Here is a 24,855-nt window from a genome sequence, read left to right on the forward strand (position 1 = left end):
TGAGAAGTGAGAAGTTCGCTTTGAGAAGTTTTTCACTGTGGTTTTCTGGGCTGGGGTGGGGTCGGGATGTGGACATCCAGTGAAATTAATTTATGGTCTGATCTTACCAATGAGGGATATACTTCTGGTGTGGAGCATAGAGTCCCCATGTTGGTAATGATCAGGTCTAGTATGTTGTCCCCTCTTGTGGGAGTGGTGACTAGTTGTTCCATAGCATTTGAGTTTATAATTTCCAGGAATCTTTGGGCTAAGGTGCTGGGGCTTGAGTAGTGCTCCCAGTCAATGTTTGGGTAGTTGAAGTCACCCAATATAATGGTGTTCGGAGAGATCTTCATGTTCTCCAATGTTTTCAGGAAAGCCGAATGGGATTCCAGACTTTGAGAGGGTGGTCTGTAGGATGCTATAAATTGAAAAGCAGTCTTGCCCACTGTTAGTTGCACATGGATGGTCTCCGATACTTCGTGCAATGCCACTAACCTGGAGGTGTGGATATCCTTGATAAATATGGAAACTCCCCCTCCTTTTGTGGTTCGGTCCGGGTTTTGGGGCCGAAAAGCATGATACGAGGTATAGCCTGGTAGTGCTGGGGTGCTCTCTGGAGCCTTGAACCAGGTTTCTGTCACTGCACAGATATCAATGTTCTCCATACTGAGGAGAGCTTCGAGTGCATGCATCTTGAGGTTAAGACTTCTGGCGTTTATCAGCATTACCCTTAGTTTCTTGTTCCTTGTGCTGTCTATGGGGGTGGGTTTGACTTTTGAGCCTTGCCTAAAAAAGGCACTATGGGGGTGGCAAGAGCCTTTGCCAGTATCCGAAAGCCCAGTGGTGACAGGTGCAAGCCGTCACTAGCGAAGCAACGTGGCTTGTCGAGCATGTCATCCCAGGCTGACAGACACTGGATCCCCTTTGAATGACACCAAAATTTTAGCCAATTGTTAAAATCGATCATTTTGTCTTTGTACTGTGGCATCATTCTAGGTGAGGGTAAGATGCTGCTCAAGGTCAGGGTCATACCAGCCTGGGCTACATGATCAGAGAGCTCCTCTATGTCTCTTTTCATGTAGTCCAGGGAGGTACGTCTCAGGTCATTCACACCAGCATGTACAATGACTGAGTCATATTTGTATTTGCTTTGGAGTGACCTGAGTGCTTGTGTTATGTGTCGGATCCTAGCACCCGACAGGCAGCTCACCGTGACCTTCTCTTTATTCGGCCTGGTGAGCAGGACGTCAGCGTGTCTGACAATAGAGTCACCTATAACAGGAGTATCAGGTGTGTTATTCAGCCTTAACGGCTGTGGCTGCTTGGCACACTGACTTTGTGGGTTATGTGTTGCGTGTGTTTTGTTTTGAGGTAGCGTTTGCTTGGATGTCTGCTTTGGAGGTCTCTGTTGCTTAGGTAGATTTTTATTTAGAGCCTCCGAGTATGTTTTTGTGTATTTATGTGTTTGGTTCGCTGATGTGGTGGGACTATGTGATACTGGAATTGTGTTGTGTGAGGTTACCTTCTCCTCCTGACTGGTTACACCAGTTTTGAGATGAGAGAGCTCAGCCTCCAGTTTGGCTAAATAGTTGCATCTCTCACATATATTTGAACCTGTTTGGAGGAGGAGAGGGTTGTCCGTGTACATGAGACAGTTGTAACATTGCCTCAAAATTCCCAGATTCACCAGCTGGACTGGAGAGGAAACCATTGACTGACCTTTGGACATGCTAGAGTAACAGGGAAACTGAATTTAAGACGGACCAATAGAGGACAGGGTAATCATAGAGAGTATAAGAGTAAGTAGTGCTTATGGTTTAATAGTGCTAACTTGTAGGATTACTTAATTGGACCAGTGAAGGGCCTTAGAATGAGAATATGGTGTTTAAATTGAGAGATAGAGCAGTTCTAAGGGAAAAAGTGAAGAGCAGACTTTGTGGAGCCAGGAATAGTAAATATATATATAAATAAACTAATATATATATATATATATATATATATGTATGTGTGCATACACCAAGGTCAAGGTAGAATATAGCAAATGACAGGTTGTCTCACTAGAGATATATTCCAAGGTCTTGTAGACCCTGAGTGAAGCCAAGGTTTTAGACTCTCAATCTGTGTGAAAAACTGAAATTGCCAATACATAAGCTTTAAATGAGAAGTAACTAAGGCCTGAATCAAAAAGTTTAGAAAGGTATTGTAGGCCTAATACTGTAGGGGAGGAAAGTGCATCAGGAATATTTGTAGATGTCCAAACTGAAAAATGTTTCCAGTCTCTGAATGTTTTTTGCACATACAATCTCTGACAGGAGTTAATGACAGATACCACCCTTTTTGAGAACTCCAAAGATATAGCAAATAACAGAACTGGAGATATCAGGCCATCAGTCTGAGATGGTGATGATGAGATACATGAAGGCAGAAGCATTTGAAACTACTGATGAAGCGTTGACAAACTTATTTGGACCGATAAGTAACAACCATAATTACTATTGTCTTGGTAGTCTTAGCTTTGCAAAGAACTGTTGCCGTTAATGGGAAAGTCAGAAAGGTATACATTTCCCTTTGGCTAAGGCTGTCTCCATACACCCTTGTTCTTGCCTTTGGAGAGATGAATCTATGTGACCTTATGACATTTAAGATTGGTAGGACAGGCAAAGAAGTCATAAACTGGATAACACCATGCCTTAAAAATTCTTTTCTCTGTCAGTGGACTGACAGATGAAAATATTTCTTGACAGATAAGAATATTCCTTGTCAGTCTCACAGTTTCACCCTCTTCCTGAATGCATACTGCAGAAAGGTACCTTGGAGTCTGAATGGCCCAGTCGCACATCCTTAAGGTGGTGTTTGTGTGTGTGTGTGTGTGTGTGTGTGTGTGTGTGTGTGTGTGTGTGTGTGTGTGTGTGTGTGTGTGTGTGTGTATGATGATGTAACAGTTTGTTTGTGTTGTTGATATAGTGGTTGCAGAAGGAAGAGGTTTCTATTTAAGTTCCATTTGCAATCACTGGAGTTTTGGTTATGAGGTATTTCACTGGGTTGTGTGGCTGATATGTTTTTTCACTGAAGTGCTGCTTGACTGAGTTGGAATTTAGTATTTGTGCTTGTAGTCATTTTGATGTCTTTTTAAACGTTAAGAGCTGCACAACAGTCAGGTGAAATTATCCATAATCAACAGTGATTCCCCAGCGACTGGAATATTTGAAGCAATGCAGCCTTGTGCCGTATAAGGGATGCGTGAAAAGACAGCAAACACAAAACATTGCACTCACTAGCACTGCATAAATAACATTGATAATACTCAAATACCTCCCTGTAACCCCAACACTTCAAATTGTACCCAAACAGCCCCATGATTCTAAATATACAAACCCTGAGGCTGCTCAATTTTTCAGGTGACAGATGCTTCCTTACCCAACATTCAGTAGCCTTGATGTTAGAATAGTGCCATGTTCAAGGTTATTGCATTCAAGAATTTTTTCTCACCGTGATGCAGTGGTACATGAAAAATGTTCTGTCAAGAAAACTTCATAGTTACTATATAAGACTGACACTGCTGTCAGCCAGTAGGACTCAGACATCTAGACAGTAAACAAAATGTTCTTGTAACCTTGTGACTATGGTTATTACTGCTACACACTTATTACTGTTAACACCATGAGGATCACAATGGATCAGAAGGGCAGTGTTCTTGATTTATACAGACTGGTTTATAACCAACAGAAGTGGAATTGTCTTGACTACTTCCTGATCTTAATGTACAGGTAAGCATCCTTAAAATCCAAAGATCACATCTAGTCTGCTCTTAACAACAAAGGAAAAACAGACTGAAAAATGACCACACAAAAGGACTGTTTTACAATGAACGTGTTTAGGGAACTTCAGAAATGGATGCAGTCCCCAAGTGCTTTTTGAAACTGAAAAGAACCTCAAATAATATCCAAATCCTTTGTATTTGATGGGCTTCTTCAATGACTCTTGTTTTTTAAGGACCTTTGGCACTTCCTTCTTTGCTGCTACTTTTGGTGTGAAAGCACATCCAATAAAGGAAAAGTCTGGGTGGGGATGTGGGGTGATTGGATCAGTTATCACTTCCCGTATCATTACCTAAACATAATTTCTGAGCGCAAACTGGAAGTGCCAAAACCCCCATCATTTGGACCAACATCACTGAGGGAGAGGTATTGACCACTGATTTGAGAATCAGGCTGCAGTGAAATCATGGTCTTTGCTGGCTTGTCAGTAAACTGAAAAAATAACTGCCATGGAGGATGGAATTCTAAGCCTGCTGCTCTAAGTATCTGCACTTCTCTTTCATAGACAAAACCCCAAAAAGCAGGAAACCCACCTGACAGAAAACTTTGTCTTCTTCACTGAAGGGGTAAGGCAGAGTCACAGAATGTCAACCTAGGACAATACTGGATCCCATCAGCATAGCAGACCCATCTTCTGCATCACAGGTAACGCTGACCATGAGGTTGCCAGCTGTAGATGCTGTGGATGCCTGTGACTTTGAGTGTTTCCCCACAAGAAATACCAGCTCCTTTAGCATGACTGATTAAAAACACAACTCACCTGACAACTACCTGCACTTATTTATTTGTTTAACTTTGATTACAGAGAAAGTCCTTCTGGGTAAAGCTGCTTTTCAGCGGAGACCTAGGAAGAAAAGGTCTTGCATTACAAGCTTTTTCAAAGGGAATTAGAGAACATTAAAATATATCATATAACATTGAGCTATATATATAGTTTAAAACAGTTGATCACCATGTTAATTACATTGTACAGTATTTACAGCATAATGAAGTAACATATATCCAAAGAACATTCAGCATAGTAAAAAAATATTTCTGCATGAGGCAAGTCCCTTTACACCTCTCACCCCATACAGGGCCCTGTATTCCAGTACATGTATATTCTAACTTCATGGCTGCACAACAACAGGCAAAATGGGAACATGTTTTTAGGGAATGCAATGAGTTGGCAGCTTTTAAAAATTCTGTACAGAATATTTTGTCAGAAATGTTGGGGAAGCAAAGGCTTGTAACTAAGGAAATGATTTTCTGGGCCTGGATATAGGCTCTGAATTACCCAGACATACTAAGGCCTTACTAAGATTAAAGTTATTGTCTGCAAAAACAAAAAAAATCAAATACTAGAAAATGGAAATCACAATCTTAACCAACTCTAAGTAAAGTACCGAATATTGTAAAGGAGATAAACAATGGAAGTGTGAGCTTTAGAAAACAGGAGCAAATTACATAGAAATAAATGGAATTTGCGGGATCAGTACGTATAGAATAATGTTCGGAAGAGAGAATGAAATTTTAAAACAGGAACTGAGCAATTCCTTTAATATTGGAGTGAATGAAAACTGTTAAATTGTATGCTGCATGAAAATAGCAATGGGCAAAGGGGACACTCCCCACTTCAGTACACAGGGCTCTGGCACAGACAGCAGTCCCACAATACGTACACTGCAAATGATATACCTATGAGCAAATCTAAATTCGAACAGATGTAATCAGGCAGTTAGACTCCAATCAGGTCATCACTGATCAGTATTAGGAAAGCTATTCTGAAGTTTGTTTTGTTTTTTTTAAGGTCAGCATCAGTCACTTCCCTAGCAGACTGCAGTACTTCATCTAGAAGTTCCAGCTGGAAGTAACAGCATCTGAGACAGATAGTCTAACACCATCATGGACAAACTGGAGGATGGCAAGCACCTGCTTTCCAACTTTTCTTTCTTCACCTCATGGCTGTATGCCCAGAGCCTAGATTGTTAGGAGATTGAGGGGTGGGATTCATTTTCTATGTCTATTTCAGATACTGTCACATCAGGCTTGAGGAGGGGTTCTCCATAAAGACACACTAATCCCTGGGGAGGACAGAAAATTTGTTCCACTTTCTTAGAGATCAAAGCAACAGTATCAGGGTATTCCCCCATTTGCTGGAACTTTATTTTGAAAAGTATCCACTGTAGATGGCACTCAAAATGATTGTTCTTTAAAGTCAACTTTAAGGCCATAGGAGTGTCATCAATTGGCAAGCCTCACCTACTCCAACACTAGCGTTAATATTTTCCCCAACCTGGGATCATCTGCAGGAAGATAGGGAGAGGCAGCTCCCTCTTCTTCATCCAAGCATTTGTGAATTCGGTCGAATCCATTTCTTTTTCTTCCAAGTAAACACACTTGTTTCAATGTGTTTGGTCTTAGACAGGATTTTCTTTGCTCTTTTAACCACAGCAGAGTTTAACAAAAGAAGGATCTTTGTTACAGGACCTGATTGACCCATAGGTACAGGAGGCATGCTTCAGCACTTAGGTTAAAAGGAAAACATTAAATGATATTTTATGGGGCTAGATAGGAGCAGAAAAGTCAGACATCTGCCAGGAGGAACAGTGGCCTGATTAAGCAGGGTTGATTGGGCTGCAGACACCAGCTAAATTAGGTGTGTACCCATGTAAAAGAGTGGTAAGATAGAAATGTCTTACAAAAGCGGCTTGGAATAGGGAAGGGTGTATAACACTGGCATCAGTAGGGTAGACATCTTAGAAGGTGGCAACTGTCCCACTGATGCCGGGGGAACAATGTCCAGTAATCAGATGTCAGGGACACAACAGGTAGCACACTCACCTTTGGTGCTAGAAGATCAGAAGGCTGCAGGTTCTATTACCACTCCAGGTCATTGGATTAATTTTGAAATTGCTGACATTGCAGTACAGCATTAAGAGGTTGCTGTAGTCTTGAGTGTGCTATCCTTCAGATTAGACATTAAACCAAGGTCCCAGCTGCTTGAGTCACTGGTAACTCAGGTGGATGTAAAATATCCCATGGCACCTATCTCAAAGAGTAGAGGAAGTTCTCCAATACCTTACTCAAATTTCTTCTAGTAGTATAAATACCACCACAGGTCTCTCCTGAAAAGAGGCCACTAATCTAGTGGAACTAACTTGGTCAACATAGTATACATGAAAAAAAGTGAAAAGTACAATTGATGTCAGTGGCTTCAGCACCAGAGGAGCTGTGTCAGAAGTCAACAGAATTTCCTGGAATTTTGCCTGGGAGCAGACATTTGTGGGACTTATGCCTGATTAGGATATCCTGGAATAACTGGTGTTGAGCTGGAAATAGCAGGGACTCATGCTCTACTTACACTAATGCCTCCAGGTATGTAGCAGCCACCAGTCTGTCATAGTCAGCCTCCTGAGTGTAGATGGGCATGTACTTGATGCAGATAAGACAAGGTGGGAATACACATAAATCCTGCCTGTCATAGAAAGATTTACTTTTGGAATGATTATGCTCCATATGTAAAACTGATACTAAAAGAAAAGAGACTTTGTCTTAAGGTTCTGAAGATTCTCAGATATTAAATAATTTTCAAGAGCCTTTTTCTGGCACCTTTTTGTATCATGGAAGGGTTCTAAACAAAGCATTTAAGGTGGCTGTTTGCAAACCTATTTGTTGGTCACAGGGACACTTGTTCAATGATATCTCAAGCGTTGAGGCCTAAGGTTCTTATGAACTGAAAGATATAAGAAAAATGAAACAAAGAAAAAGTGCTGCTTACCAATAATGAAAGGTAAGCCACTGAAAAACAGTTTGAAAGTAGCTTAAGATGCAAAATACTAGCTGAGAGATTATTTTCTTTACATCAGAGAGCACAGTAAACAGTCTGGGGCCATTAAGTGCATTGAAACTAGAGCATTTTACACTGGCAATGCATTATGGGGCTAAAGAGATGGTGTTAGCAGCATGATAAACTTTTGTATACACAGTGGTCATAGCACAAGTGGTGTCTTGTACATGTTTTTGCAGCTGAAGCTCTTCAAATCAGATCAAAGGATCCTTGTCATTTATGTAGAGAAGAGGAAATTGATAGATGCAGGAAAGAGAAGGCTGATAAAGGAAGTTGCAAACATGACTACAGGTGATGTACAATAGTGTACTACAATCTACCCCCACCCCCCAGTAAGGAAACCTCCATAAACAACTTCTCCAAAGCCAGCTTCATGCTACTCAAGTCAGAAGTGACAAACCTCATGATACCCATGCAGACGGGAACTGAAAGTTCAACTGCTGAATCCTACACTAAGGCACTGTACGAGCACATCCACTCATGCATGAATTGTGCCATCCCAAATAGAACCAAGATGCTCTCATCCAAAAAAAGGAAGCCAATCTGGTGGTCCCCTGCCATAAACAAACTTTACAACAAAAGGAAGAAACTGTTGCAGAAAAGAGAAAAATCCCAGGATGCAAAAAACTCCCTTACCAGCCTCAGTAAAAAACTGAGATCCCTCATAAAATCCCCCAAAGCTAGTTACGAAAATAAAATTGCCAAAGATTCCAAAGACAACCACAAGGCATTCTATAACTATGCCAAGATCTGCTCTGAGCTAAAACAGAATGGCATTAAATATACTGATCCCAAGGATATTGCCAATATCCTGGCAGATCGATTCAGTGCCAACTTCACCCCCCCTCTCACCCCCAAAATGGCCCATCTCAATACTGGAAGATTGCCAAATTCCGGTAATAACGGCCACGCAGGTAAAAAATGCACTCTCCAAAGCTAAGAATACAACATCCATGGGACCAGATGACATCCCAGGCTGTGTACTACAGGAACTACAATATGAACTGGCACCTCACCTAAGTGTCATGTTTAATCATAGCCTAACCTCAGGTTTCATGCCCACTGAGTGGTGCAGAGCTACAGTTATCCCACTCCACAAGGGGGGATCCACCTTGGATCCCGGAAACTACCGTCCCATCAGTCTAACAATCCTTATTTGCAAGGCTATGGAGCGTATTATCATGGAACTTATAAACAAAGACATTGGCAACCTTCAAACACTGGACCCTCCCAGTTTGGGTTCGTGAAGGGCCGATCTTGTCTCCTGAACCTGATTGACTTCTTCGAATCAGTCTCCAGAGCCATGGACAAAGGTAAGGTGGTCAACACAGCCTATCTAGACCTTGCCAAGGCCTTTGACACCATCTCCCACTCTGGAATCATAGATAAACTTACTAAGCTGGGCATTAATCCCTACGTCACCCAATGGGTTGCTAACTGGCTTACTGATAGAACCCACACTGTAAAAGTAGCCAACTCCAAATCCAGCTCCAGACAAGTGACAAGTCCTGGGACCACTCTTGTTTGGCATCTACTTCTCTGAAGTACAGTCCAACACTAAGGGACTCTGGCTAACAAAGTTCACAGATGACTGCAAACTGGGAGCCATTATTGAATCCCCAAATGATGTGGATACTCTACAAAAGGGCCTTACAGAAACAGATGCCTGGTGCCAGATCCATGGGCTCCAGCTCAATGCCAAGAAATGTATAGTTATCCCCTTTGGGAAAAACATGTATCCGTGAATTACCATATAGGTGGCAGTACACTAAACACCGAAAGTGTGTTAATGTTAAGAGACTTAGGGACACAGGTGGACAGTGGTCTCACCTTCGATAACCACATCGCCACAACAGTCAGGAAATCCTTCTATGTGGCACACCTCATCACTAAGGGATTTTCATCCAGAAAAAAGGAGGTCATTGTCCTACTGTACTCATCCCTCATTAGACCCTTATAGAATACAATGCCCCGTTTGGTATGTACCTCTCAAGACATCTGCAACAACTGGAAAGGCCGCAGAAGTACCTCACTAAAAGAATCACAGGCCTAAAGCAGATGCCCTACACTGACCACCTTAAAAAACTCCAGCTATACTCTGTCGCATATTGTCTACTCAGAGGGGAATCTCTGCTTAACATACAAGACCATGTCAAACCCAGAGCTGTTGGACATGCTACACTTAAAGAAATCCTAATCCCTCACAGCCACACGCTCCAGGGATCTAATCCTTGTCATCACAATAAACAAAACATGCTGAAGGGATAGGTTCCTGACCCAGAGACTCCCCTGACTCTGGAATAGATTGCCCATACATGTCAAACAGAGTGCCTCTTTGGCCCTCTTCAAAAGGAACCTTGACGATTGGATGGGGGAAAGGAAATTCACCCCAGGGATCATGTCAGTCATCCTGCTAGACAGGGGTCCAGGGAAATAAATAGTGTGGGAAGAAATAGCCAGGGAATTGTTATGGCTAGGCTTGTATAGGCCCTAGGGCTGATAGTACCAACCTATGAACCTGTGAACCTATAGAAGAGCCATCTCTGACCATGTAAAGAGTTAGTTCAGTGTGCTTCAAGTGACATCAGAGTCTGTAATAAGTCTGGTGTTCTCCAAGTGACATCAGAGTCTGTAACAAGTTAGTGTTCCAAGTGACATCAGAGTCTGTAAACAGTCTGGTATTCTACAAGTGACATCAGATTCTGTAGCAAGTTAGTGTTCCGAGTGACATCAGAGTCTGTAAACAGCTGGTCTGCTGTTCTCCAAGTGACATCAGAGTCTGTAAAAAGTTATTTTAGCATTGTCTGGATGACAGGTCTTGGGGAATCTGTTGGTTCTATACTAAACAATCTGTAGGTACTAAAGGGAAGAAACTGATAACAGGCAGACAAGGGACCACACAAAAAACTATGGACTGGAAAACAGATAATTAGAGGACAGCATCTGGGGAAAAGAGGACAGCAGTGTTCTACTCTTATGAGTGTTGCCAGTTTGCATTGCACAGATAAACCAGGTAGTTTTCTTGCTGTAGTCAAAAACAGAGTTATGGTTCCAGAGCAAAATCTAGGCATTGATACAGGGAATTTGCTTGATGGGCATATTAGACTGCTCTCAATGGATGCAGAATGTTTTAGCACGGGGGGTGGGGTAGTTGTCTTAATGCTAACTTCCTACTCTCTAAGGTTCTGCCTTTCTCCTGCTGGTCCTTTTATTCCTCTGTTTTGTGTGGTGACAGAACACATCATCAGGTGGAGTCCTCTAGCCAGGAAAAAAAGTCTTCTTATCTGAATTTGGTTACCATGCACAGAGATGGAGTTGGAGACAGATAGGATTCCTTGTACTGTAGTTGGAGTGTAGCAACTCAATAAACTTCCCCTTTGAATGACTGTATAATGCCACAAGGAAGTCATCACACTTCCAGTTGTGTGATGTGACTACTAGGCTAGGTGCCTTTGTGAGCCATTTTAAGCCTAGCCAATTTCCCTTAAAGGTGAGACTCAAATCCTGTACCTTGTGTCTGTAAGGTAAACACCTTAACCATTATGCCAGCCCCCAATTTCACATGGGTGCTTCTTTCTGAGAAAGAGTAGTCTCTGTGTCACATGTCTGTACCCCCAATATATCCTATTTATGTTGCACCTGAGATTTAAGTCACTAGATTGGGTAATTCTGGTGCTGTATGCTTTGTAGATATGCAGCAGGTCATGCAAAGTGGGATCAAAGGATGCCTTGCAGGCCAAGCAGAGATCACATCTCAACAGTCTTTCTGAGACAAAGCACAAGGATAGAGCTTTGAGAAGCAGTTCACGCAGGACATGTTAATGCTCTATATTCTTTTTGTGCAGAACCTCTGTGGAAGTTCCATTTGTTGCATGTGTCTAGTCAGGTACATACCAAAGGGGGATTTGTACTCAATAATTATTCTGAAAAGGGCTGAGTACAGTGGGACAGTGACATTCTTGGACCTAGATACTATACCATTACTTGTAAGTTATGCAGCATAGAAAGAATTCCTTACTACCATAGACACATGATTGTCAAAGATCAGGTTACTGCCTATATGCATTCCCAAATCCCTGACTACTTGGTCTACTCTTAGGGTTGCATTATTACTGTGGTGGTTTCCAGGGGTAACTGATTTCCCAAAGGATACTGTTATGCATTTCTTGGCATTGCAGGTTAGACCATGGCTCTGGCAACACTTAATTTCCTGTGTGAAGTCTTCTTGGAGAGTATTTGTGTCTTCAGAAGATTATATGACTGAGCCTAGTTTGCAGTCAGCAAACTTGGTCAGCTAGTGGCCCTTGATGTTTGTCTTGATGTTGGTCTTGACTTTAGAGAAGTAGATACCAAAAAGGAGTTAACCCAGCACAGAGCCTGGAGAGACTCATAGGTTCATAGGCTCATTGTTAAGTACTAGGCTAGCTGCCCTTGTGACCATTTTAAGTGCATCAAAGTTCTCTTTTGGTGTTTGAATTAAACAATCCCACATGATGTTAGATTGCCCTTACCTGTCCATGGTCAATAATAATATATTACCTCTAGTGGGAATAAGTGGGATCATACCATGCATAATTTGAGAGGACTTATGGATGGGATAAAGCATTTAGGAGCTGCATTAGTAGGACAAGGGGCAGTCCTGGGGTAACATTTCTATTTCTCGTTCATAGATCCAAGTTGCTTTTGAATATGGACAGGGATAAGCTTTGTTTTATATGGCTGGGGAGTCTGTTCCAGAGCAGTGGCATCCTCTATGAGATACACATGTCCCTCCAAGCTGTTCTGTTGATGTAGCAGAAGAGGTTTAGATCCCTGGACAAAGTATTTCTGATGCCATTTGACTTGCTCATGTGCAGTAGTCTCATCAGTATTGGGTCGAATGATGCCTTGTATGCCAGACACAGGTCTAGTCATTTGTTTGAGACAAATCTTCCTGCAGAAAGCTAAGTCATTTGGGGATTAAGCAGGTGCTCCCAGCCCACAGTATCTGTAAACCTAGTCAGCTGGAGCTCTTTGGTGTTGACTTTTAATTCAGATAAGTGGATGCCAAACAGGAGAGGGTCCAACATCAAACCCTGTAAGACTCCAGTGGTGGCTGGTCTTTTTGTATTGGTATCTTTACCTATTTTGATCATCTGTGTCCTATCTGTAAGCCACAGCCATCCTGTTAGTAACCAATCTCTTTGTGGAAGTTGACTACCCCGGCTTATCATCTTGGGTCCTGTCTGTGAGCCAGGTGGCTATCGGGGGAGGATTGACACATGTTTTTTTATCTAATTTCATAAGTTTGTGCTACAATGTGCTGTAATGAGTTGGATGTCTTGGCCTGGCCAAGGTAGGTAGTATGTACCATTTTGTAAAATAAAATCATCAAACAATTTAATCCAAGTAAAAAGGTGAGCACTTTCGCAGCCAAAGCTGCTTCATCAGGTGAAAGCGATCACCTTTTTACTTGGATTAAATTGTTTGATGATTTTATCAGCCGTGGTCTGGTATCTCCTATTTTTTTCATTTTATGTTGCTGTTTTATTGGGAGACCAGTTTACCTACACCACTTTACTTTTCTGCAGTAATGTACCATTTTGTCCTTGTCCATTTCTTTGGTGACTTTCTCAAAGACATCTGCCAGGTTGACTGGGTATCACTTGCCCTTCCCCTTGATGAAACCAAACTGAGTTGGGTCCAGGGTCTAAAGGTTTCCTGTGTCATTATTTATCATTCCTATGACAATTCTTTTCATAGCTTTGCATATGAGACTAACAAGACTTATGGGTTTGTAGTTACTGGGATCCATAGATGACCCACCTTTGTGCAGAGGGATGACAGTTGTAGTCAACCATTCACTTGGCACAGAGCCTGTGTGGAGACTTTGGTTAAATAGTGATTCTAGTGGTCTTAATAGGTTATGTTTCATGCTATTTAGGAGGTATCCGGAGATATTATTAAGGCCCATTGATATGGCATTGTTGGCCTTGGAGAGTGCACTGAGGCCCTGTTCCCTAGTTATAGTTTTAGAGTCAGAGATAAATACCTAGCAATCAGGAACATATTTTAAATCTCTCTTTCTCTTGTACAATTACAAAGTTACAGCAGCAAGCATTTTTCTGAAGGAAAGTCTGAAACTCACATGCCTGGATTTAGTGACTGTCCCAGAGCAATTTGCCAGAAAGCCACAAATTTTACAAGGAACAGACCAGAATAATTTTCAATTTCTTTACTCAAGCATACTGAATAAAACCAAAAAAAAATTGGGGGAGGCCCCAAAATGGACAGATTTTAAATACAATTTTTATCTACTTGTTAACCAGATAAAACAGAGGATAAAGCTTTGCTCAGGATGACCCAGGGGTATTAAGTCTTCAACAGGAGGCAGACACTGTAGTGTGTTGTTTGACACTCTCACTCCCAAGAGAGGAGGGGAAAATAGTACAGGCTTTCAGGTGCTCAGTCCCTTCTTGTAACCAATACTCTTGTCTATGTGCCACTAACCTAGCCAAGTCAGGGTTGTTAGAAGTCTAGATGGACTGCTTTCCTTTATGCCAGTGGGTTGGCCACAAGAAGAAAGTTCCAGAAAGGTGTTATTTAATGTAATGTAAGAGCCAGGCCTACTACAAGTGATTCCATGCTAATAGCTCAAGACATACTTTCTTACTGCCATTTTCACTAAATGGCAAGTGTCCAAACTCCAGTCCTACTTAATTATCTGTCCATCCTACCACCAAAGCTGACTGGATACATAGCCCTACCAGAACCTTAACTCTAGCCCTAAAACTACCAAACAGTCCCAAACCCTAACCTTAGCACTCCCCATCCCATTCCCTAACCGTGAAGTCCCTATTCACCCTGTAAACCTAAAACTGCATTCCCAGCTCCCTCCTCCCTAAATCTAAAGTTCCTGATCACTCCTTAAACCTAAAACTCCCCTCCACCTCCCACTCCCTAATCTCAAACCTGCCTCCTGGTACCTAACTTTAAAACTCCACTTCCTAAACCTAAAGTTCACAATCCATCCTTAACCCTAAACTCCCGTGCCATACTCTAGCCCTAAAAACTCCCCACCACTTCCTAAACCAAATTCCGATTGCTGCCTGAAACCCTAACCTGCACTCCCACACTCTCCCACTTTGTCTCCACAGCTGCCACATTTACCATGTTCAAATTTGGATTCTGTGGTTGGCTGAGATATACAGCTCTACTGTCTCAGCATGGCTCCCACACCTTACCTGAACATATAGGCGAATCTGAGTTTGAGAGGCTGCTCATGCAGACTACAAGACTCCCAAGTCCCTGGCTTCAAGACAGTGGTCTTCAAGCACCTGGGACTCAGGTACTTGAAGTAGACTTGGAAGAGCTACCTACCAAAGAATGTCATTTTTTTATACTGGTACTTAGGAAGAGGTTGTTAAGTCAGCTAATTTTTCTAGAAATAATAGAATTTTGTTTGTAATTGTTGCAGTCTGAACACAGAATATGCAATCCTTGACATCCAAATTATTTGATGCCCAGCCACACTGCAAAGAGATCAATAAAAGAGATTCAGAAATGAATCTTGTTTTGCAGCAATGCAGCCTTTGAAGAAAAGATTGAGGTATTTTTTTATATTGTATTCAGATCAGATGTAGAGATGTGGTGAAGGGGGAACCATCAGGAGTGAAATCCTCAGTACCAGCATTAAATTTCTGAGTGCTGATACTGCATTTGCCAAAGCGCTATGGTGCTCAGTGTTGTCTAGGGTAGTGTCAGCATTCAGAAATGAATACCAGTAATGCATTTTCTGTATTTCTGTCAGGGCACAAGCTTAGTTGTATTTAATTCAATCTACTTGACACAGTTGGCTGGCTAAATCAAATATGAGGACATTTTTTGGCTCTTCAACTTAGAGAGAGTTAAGGAGCACAGATCAAGGAGAACAAACCAGGCTTGTTTCTGAGTCTTATATGAGGAGCAAATAAAGCCAGACAGGACCAGCACTTGAGGTAAACCAGTCTTGGAAAAAGAATCCAAAATGTTTTTTTTTTTTTTAAATATGTGGAGCACAAATTGGGAAACAGACCTTTTTTCTGCTCTTTAACTCACAATTAGCATGTGCCAGATCAGGATACAGCACTCGGCACTAGTTGAACAAGCTACAGTTCTGTTCAGAAGTAAGGTCCTCTTAAAAATCAACCAAGAAGTTCAAAGAGTGCTTTTACTTATCATGCTGTACTTTTATGCATCAGCCGTTATGAGTTTTTGGAGATATTTTTATGTTAGTCATTCAGACCAAGAACAAATTTCATTAAGTACCTTCCAGCCATAGCTAGGCAGCTGAAAAAGTAATTAAATGGATTCTTACCTCTGGTGTTATATGTATCCCTGCAGTCTGGTATTTTCATTAAGGAAACACATTCTATGCATGTTTTCTATTTTGTCAAAATATTTCTTCTAACATTTTTCACCTAAAAGGTTAGCAGTCAGCTAAATTATCTTCATAAGCATTAAGCTAATTTATACATTTTTGTCAGCATTCATTTCATAAAGTATAATTCAGTAAGATGTGTTTGCAGCATGAAAACGTTTCTGATCTTGACTTTGATGTTACAGGTAGCTTTTAATGTGCTTATCAGGGAACGGATACATTTTCAAAGACTCAGTACATTCATTTCTGCATTATTTGCATTATTTAGTAAAGTATAAGAAGTATTAAAGCTAATAGAATTGAAAACACCTGCATTACATTATAAACAATGCAGCATGTATTACACTGTAATAATGGGTTGACCTTTAAAACGCTTTTATGAAGATGTGTACATTATGAATGTAAGGACCAGTGGCCGATAGGAATAGGATCAGAGGAGCCTTTAGGAGCTTCCCTTCTTGGGTGGGGGATTTACTGTTAGACTACACTGTGATGATTTTCTGGCAAGCTTACTGCTGGCATTTCTGGCAGTCATCACACACTGACCTGTGTAGTGTACAGCTGCATTGTCATGGAAAATAGAAGGAATCTCAAAAGGCTAGAAAATTACATCCACTTGTTCATCGGCTGCATTACTTCATCAACCCTGTGACACTTCTGTTTTTTTTCAGTATGTGTTGGGTTGTTCATTTTATCATCCAGTTGAGAAGGCCATAACTGGAGGAACACACATAAGCACATATAATTATGGAGATGACTGGAGAGAAAATACTGGTCCTTCATTTTGGACTGAACCATCGTAATCATGTTGGGCCTAAATGATAAGGTGAAACGGTGTAACAGACTATACTAGTCTGATTCTCAACCAGCTGTATGAAAAAAAGCGGTGGGGGATCAGCAGTTTCCAATAGAAAACATGCTCAAATGCTTACCTGATGCCATAAAAATTGACACATGTTTAGGCCAGATCCTAGACCACTGCATAATATTCGACGACCCTGAGTTACTATAAGTGATGAGGTAGACAAAGACGAATACTGATACAAATGAAATACATTACTGAAGAACACCTAGAAAAAAAATCTGGGTTACTAGGAAACAGTTCAGAGCTAGGAATCATCAAAACTTTGCATTACAGCATTTAAACCAAATTTTAGTGTCAGGTTTTGCATAAATAAAGACATTTGCATTACTCTTAAGACCTTTTCCCATAACCTTGGCTTGCTTGGAAGTTATTCATTTGTGTTGTAACACTAGAACTTTTCATTATGATTCTGATGTCACATTAGAGAATTATTACTTCAGACCAGGTAAAACAAAATGATTGAATGATATTTAAGGGACACAATGCTATTCTTTCTCAAAATGCCCATAGTGAAAGCAATGACAATACATCTAGTCTATATTTTGAGGAAACTTAATGAGATTTGAGCTCTACCCTGCTATTTCCAAGACAGTTTTGCCACAAAAATAAAATCTGGAAATACTCCAAAATGTTCATTCCCACTGTTTTCAAAGAAAACCTCTAATAAGGATATTTGTGCTCAGCATTTTATTTGTTCCTATAACAGGGCCCCACTGTAAGTGAATTGACTGTTTGTGTTCTCTGCTGAAGTGCTGGCCCTTTAATTGAATCAGTCATTCTCTGTTTGCTGAGTGCTACCAGACTGGGGTGATTGTTAGCAACACACAGAAGGCATGTGGCCTTGGCATGCCTGGCATCTGTACTTACAAGAAGCAATAGATTTCATCACATTCCCTTTGTTTTCCTTTTCAATCCAGCGCTGTAAGGACAAGTTGAACTCTCTTGCAATTGCCGTCATGAACCAGTGGCCAGGGGTAAAGCTGCGAGTGACAGAAAGCTGGGATGAAGATGGACACCACTCAGCAGATTCTCTGCACTACGAGGGAAGGGCTGTGGATGTGACCACATCAGACCGTGACCGCAACAAATATGGCATGCTGGCCAGGTTAGCCGTGGAAGCAGGGTTCGACTGGGTATATTATGAGTCTAAAGCACACATCCACTGTTCTGTTAAATCAGGTAATTAAGAGAACAAGTACACTGTCATACAGACTGGATTTAAATATGTCAAACAGAATAGTTTAAATGCATTGAAAGAATCCAGTGTGCAAATTTCTGAAACAAATAACTTCCATTGTAGCACTCTGTGGCTAGGAGCGAGGCATGCTTGCAACTGTCCACTTTTTCTGTCCTCATGTAGAACAGGCCCCAGAGTGGTCATATAATGATAATTTATTGTCCATGTAAGTGATTTCAGTTCAGACTGCTACTAAGTGGAGTTCTACGTCACACTTTCCTAACAGCTTTAATAAACAGAGATTTTTTTTTGTTATAGATTACATCTTCAGTTCACGTTGTTTTGCCCTATAGATAGATATAGTGAGGAAGTATATGACCTGCAAAAAAGCACTCTTTTAGTAATAGCTTTAACATACTTAGCATTTAAGTTTTAGATTACTGAGTAGACAGGACACTGCAAATGCAAATTTGCATTTTTGTGAATAAGAAGAAAAGCTCAGAAACAGCTCTGCTTCAGATTAATAATAATAATAATATCCATCTGCTAACCAGGGAGGCCCACTGGACAAACAGTCCCTTTTCAGGGGCGACCCGGAATCAATGCCTGGTTAAGTGACTTCGTGAAACTCGATGCAGACACTAGAGGAAAGACGAAGGGTTCTCCACATCTTTGGCCTCAGTCACAGCATTTGCCTCTTGGTGCTGTCTGCACCATCTGTTATCTTTTGTGAAATAAGGGCATACACTATCAGAACTTCATAGGGGATAAGTTTTGGTGGGTGGGTAGAGTCAGGAAACGGAAACAGATCTTGAAATACTGTACCGGTGCTGCGGTAGCATTGTCACCTCACAGTAGGATGCTGTCCGGTTCGATTCTCAGCTAGAGTGTCTTCTGCGTGGAGACATGTGTGAATGGGCATACCTTCATGTAAGGTTGTGCATCAGGGCTGGTAACTCGGCATGTAAAAATCAACTACCATTCATTAGCAGACTGGAGTTCCGTTGTGGCGACCACTAACCGGGAAAAGCCGAAAAGACACAACAACCAAAAAATGACACCATGCTTTGGCTACCTGTTTTAAGAGAAGTCATCATAACAGAGACTGTCACTGTGCATTCTATCAAAATAAAGTTTGTTATTGTATAGTCTGTCAGAGACAATGTAAGGCTCACCAGTGTTCAGCATGTCTACTACAATACAGCCCACCACAATCATGAAGCTTTCTAGCAAAGCCACGATTCTTCGTAATATGACATGCAGCTGTAACAGCTTAGCACATTTCAATGTACCATGGCATAATCTGCAACAGTAAAGTGCACTGTAGTAGTGGCCTTGGCGCTAAACTTGCCTTTTGGTGCATAAGGATGTGGGTTCTGTTCCCACTCCATATAGATGGATTACTGATACTGCGGTGCAGCATAAGGAAGGTGATGCACTCCTGGGTGTGCCTTCCTTCACATGAGATGTTAAACTAATGTCTCATATACTTGAGCTGCTGCTTGCTCAAGTGGATGTAAAAGATCCCATAGGATCTATCAAAGAGAGGAGGGGAAGGTCCACAATGCCCTGGTCAAATTTCCCCTATTAGTATAAATTCCATCTCAAGTCTCCCCTGAAAAGAGATCACAAGTCTGGTGGGGCTAACCCAGGCAATAAAAGAATAAATAGGTAAAAAAATAAATAAATTAATTAATTAATAATGTTTCATGAAACAAAGACATTCTGGCACATTACTGTCTGAGTAACACTGAAAATGAATCATATGCTAAGGTGACAGATACAGATGAAATTACTCAAATGTTACCTGCTGGATAAACTGCATGTTATCCTACAGTTTAGTTCTTCCCTTCTTGATATTCCCAGTCTCTCCCCCATTAATTTTTAAATTCCTTCATTGTTTTTAAACCCTTGACCTCATCAAGAAGATTATTCACTGCAGCCTAACCCTCTTGATGTTAAAGTTTTTCAGAGTGTTATTTCTGAGCTCTCTACCCGTTGTCTTTATTTTGCATATACTTTCTTTCACATTTCTTACAAGCAATGATAGTCGCATCGTTTTTTTTTTAAATAAGTTTAAAGGCTCTGTTGTACCCCCTCCCTCTTTTGTCTTCAAGAGTTATATATCAAGTTCCTATAGTCTCTGTTCATGTTAGTTACTGATGTGAACCCTATATACTGCCCTCCTCTGTACTGTCTCAGTCCTTTTTGTATTATTTGGAGATAGGGTCTGCAAAGCTGCAAATGGTATTGTAGCTGGCATCTTACAGATTGTCTCTACAGATGCATAACAAAGTGTTTTCTACTGGTTATGCTTTTTCCTCTATATTATTGAGTCATTGATCCTTATTAAGTTGCTTACTTGCTTTCAGGCCACCTAATACAAACCATGTCCATTTCTGCTTTGGCTATTGCTGTTATTTCCCTTGCAGTAACATAGCTTCCTGGGCTTTGTCTCCTGCGTATATTACTTCATACTTTTCATCTATCTACCGACAGTAGGTGATGACCGGGTCTGTACGAGTTGGGAAACACATAAGAAAGCTATAAGTATTGTTGCTTTGTTGGACAGAGGCAGAAGCATAGCTAGAGTGGGGTGAAAGGGGCGAATTTTGTTGTTGTTTTTTTTTTTTTTTTTTGCTCTTCAGTTGAAGGGGGGGGGGGTGGATGTATCCGTAATAACCCAATAATAGCTTTATTACAAGGAAGTGCTTTTTTTTTTTTGTTTACTCTCCAATGGGAGTGCTAGCTGGTGGTAGGTGAAGCATGCATATACAGACTGTAATAACGTCAGGTTATTACAGTGAACCTTTTTTTAAATTTTATTTGCTGTTCATTGGAAGACATGGTGGGGGTGGGTGTATCTGTAGTAGCCACTGAGTTATTACAGAGCGGTGCTTTTTTATTTTATTTTTTTTTTCACTCTTCAATGGGAGAGCTAGCTGGGGGGGGGGGGTCATGGATGCCCAGTGTAGCAAACGGGTTATTATACTGAATTGTTTTTTTTTTTTTCTGTAGCTGAGTTGGGCATGGATGTAACTGTAATACTGTAATAATCTGATGGCTCCCCATCACTAGCTCTTTCATTTCACTGGGTCATGGGTAAGTGTTGTCGTTTTTTTCTTCTTCTTCTTTTTTTTTTTCAGATGAAGTATGGCTCTGCTTGTGGTATCAGCACAGGGCAGTGATTGAGCCAGCTACACCTCTGGTCAGAGGACTTAGAAGCCATTTCTCTGTATTTTAAGTGCCTGTATAAATTTAGAGCATTTGAGCACCACTGTGCATCATGCAGCAGTATCTAGTAGGACCCTGTATGGACAAAGACATCTAGAACCCAAATTTCCCCCCTACCTCTGAAACTGTATGTGTAACTCGCTGAGTGTAGAGCAACTACTTTGCGCATTGAGTAGCCTACAGCAGCTAGTTTGTGTGTTGAGAAGCACTGCCCCTTGAATTTAGTATTATATAGCATAGTCTAGTTTCTATCCCCAAAAGCACCCTTAGTCAGCCCACTATTAGTCCCTGATGCGGTGCATCCTTGTAGCCCACCCAAGAAAGGACCTGATATTAAGGATATGCACTTTCCCAGTTTCTCTGCAGCCAGTTTGGTGGATATGTGTATATTGAAAAAAATTAACAATTGTCTAATGGTCACTGACAACCATTTAATCCTCAAAGGAAAAAAGTAGAGTATGTGAGAGAGATGTATATACACAATGTCTCTGGAGGCAAAATTCACATGCTACACCCACCACACATAGCACGCATGTCACACACATAGTCCTACTTATGCTGAGGCAGTTAAATGCAATCTTCCCAAACCTCAAAGACCTCCCAGACATTCCACTTGCAAAAGTTACTCTCAGCAAACTCAAAAGCAGTCAACAGGAACAACACTGAACACTGCACATACAGCCATACTCAGTGGAGCCTCAACTACCAAACCTACATCGCAAGCAAATACACTACCCAACAATCTAGTCATAGGGGACTCCATTGTACAATATACTGATGTCTCACTCACCAGGCTGAACAAGGAAAAAATAACAGCCAGATGCCAGTCAGGGGGCCAGGATCCAACAAGACACACATTCACTTAAGTCATTGTACCACAGGTACCACTATAATTCAGTCATAGTCCATGGAGGTGTAAACGAGACTAAATGAAGAAAGACATGAAGCTTTCAGAATATGTGTCACAGGCTGGTATGTGCCTAGAATTGAACAGCATTCTACCTTCACCAAGGATGATGGCACAATTTGAACAGAAGATGAGTGGCTGTAATAATTGGCTTTGTTTTTGGTGTCATCTAAGTGATACAATATTTGCCAGCATGAGAAGACATGGTTAACAAACCATGTTGCTGTGCCAAGGATGGTCAGCACCTTTCCCCTCTCTTTTGAATATTGACTGAAACATTGTCCACCCACATAAAGCCTTTTTAGGCAAAGCCAAATAGACAAACCTAGCAATTTAGCAAAATCTACCCAAGGAAGTCTAAAGGCGTTACTGTTCAACTCCAGGAGTCTAAGCAGGAAGCTGCATTCCCTCCATGCTCTCTTCACCTTGGAGAATGCAGACATCTGTGCAGTTACAGAGACATGGTTAAAAGCTGAACCCTGGCAGTGCAAGGCTTCAGTGCCTTCCACACATTTAGACCAGCAACTCCATAGACAGGGACTAAAGGTCAAGGTGTCTTGATCTACCTAAAAAACAAGCATACCACTAAGTTGGTTAAACAAGCTGAAGCACTGGAATTCCTCCATGCCCAGATTACTGTATATGAAATCCTATACCATATCCTAGCAAGCTGTATGTCACTCTCTATGTCCCATGAAACCCATAGCTCATACTTGAACCTATTGGATACATTCATCATTCAAACAAATACTATGCTCATGGGGGATTTTAATTATCCCAGTAAAAACTGGAAAGCTGTATGACCTCAAATTTGCAAATGCAGAGATTCCTAGATTTTGTAAACATAAACACCCTGGACCGGTTAGTGCATATTCCTGCTAGATGTACAAATATACTGGACCTGGTACTCAGACGTATGGGAGAATGCTACCCCACTCCTGATGTTGTGTTCTCTCTGGTAAGGTCAGACCACAAAGCAGTCTCCTTCAAAATAAGAATCAGTTCTGTAACCCCAACAAACCATGTAACAGTTAGAAATTACTCCAAGACAAATAACATTTTATTAAGTGATATCCTGTCAAAATGTCAAACCCTTCCAAACCCAGACAGCACAGCAACCAATGCAGACATTTTCACAGAAGCTCTGTACAACCATGTCAGTGACTGCATAAAGGCTGCCATGGTTACCAGAAGTAAGCCCAAAACTAAGTCAAAAAACAAACCACCCTAGTGGAATCCAAAATTAAACAGGTTGTACAAAAAAAGAAAAAAGTCTTAACTAAAATTAGAAAGTGTAACACACACATAAAAAAACCTTTCTTGTCAAATTGAATAGACAACTAAGAGGATTAATTAAACCTAATAAAGCAAGTTTTGAGGTAAAGATAGCATCCCAGGCCAAGGACAACCATAACGCCTTTTTTTAGATATGTCCAAAACTTCAAAAGCGCCACACAACATTGTACTGAATTGTTGGTAAATGGAGCCATGTTCATGGAACCAGGAGATGTAGCAAATTTTCAGGCTGACAAATTCATCTCCAACTTGAAATAGTTTGCAAGCCCATGGTGGAGACTATGTCCAAGAATCATCCATATCATTTTAGTTGTTCTTATATCTCTGAAAAAAAGAGCTCCAAGCTGGATTTATCTGTCCCTTAACCAGATCAGATGGCTTTTTGATACTTTTACCTATCTTAACTTCAGAACATATTGTGGAGGCTTTTACATCTTCAACAAACAGACTATAGAAATTTCAGCTTCTCTCCAAGGCTTTACGACACTTATGTGGTATAACTGTTTGGGCTTTCTCCTCTAGTTTGTCCACTTCATGTATTTTTTTCTAACACTTCAGAAAGGCCTTGACATTTGGCCAGAAGTATATTTTCAGCAATGGGTACTAACACAAATGCTTTGTCCCCTGTTTTGATCTTAGGCAAGCATTTCTAAGATGTTCATCATTATGATCACTGCTGCAGTAGCCTTAGGTATACGAGTTATATCCTGCTAAGGTTATAACAGATGACCAGCTTCCAAAACCTCAGCAGGACCTTACATGCTCCCAAGCCATTATTCAGCTCAAGGTGAGCTGAAGAAAAAGGGTTGTTTGGCCTCCAAGCCCTTCAGAGCTTTCCTTCTGCTGAAGAGGACTTTTATTGCAGCTTTAAAGGATCAACAATCTGCTAACACTTCCCATTGCTGAGTAGAAAAGTTCCCTCTGAGAGAAAAATAAACTATTTATTTTATAACTAAAAGTGAACTTTTTCTGTGAACTTTTACATTTTAGCTGGTAAAGGTGTTTTTGTTGTCTATCATGTGACTTTTAGTAGCTTTTAAATAGGAATATCACTTTTTACTTTTGTGGGAAAAAAAAGTTTTAACAACTAATTAAAAAATACATTTTCCATGGTAAAAGTTTTGTTATTTCAGTTTTGGGGGCAAGGGTAAGTGTTTAAAGTGCCTTTTTATCTGTTTTTGTGGGAAGAAAATGACTTGTGCTACTTACTTATTTTACTGACTATTACTGCCAGGCTTCCACTGAAGTGGTCATCTTTTTCATCGTTAGCATGAAAAAAAAAATTACTAGTTACTCAGTTCGTCTTTCTAACAGCAATAAAAGAAGACAATTAATAAACAGTCCTTGCC

General features: G+C 40.9%; 1 protein-coding gene across 1 annotated transcript in view; it reads left to right on the forward strand.

The window, feature by feature from the left end:
* Positions 1 to 24,855, forward strand: part of DHH (desert hedgehog signaling molecule) — a 305,904-nt gene that overhangs the window by 244,755 nt on the left and 36,294 nt on the right. The window contains exon 2 of the mRNA XM_044083779.1: positions 17,810 to 18,071. Within this exon, the coding sequence (XP_043939714.1) occupies positions 17,810 to 18,071 (262 nt within the window). The remainder of the gene's footprint in view (positions 1 to 17,809; positions 18,072 to 24,855) is intronic.

The sequence above is a fragment of the Protopterus annectens genome, chromosome 9.part0 (assembly GCF_019279795.1).
Source record: "Protopterus annectens isolate FY-2018-M chromosome 9.part0, PAN1.0, whole genome shotgun sequence".
NCBI lineage: Eukaryota > Metazoa > Chordata > Ceratodontiformes > Protopteridae > Protopterus > Protopterus annectens.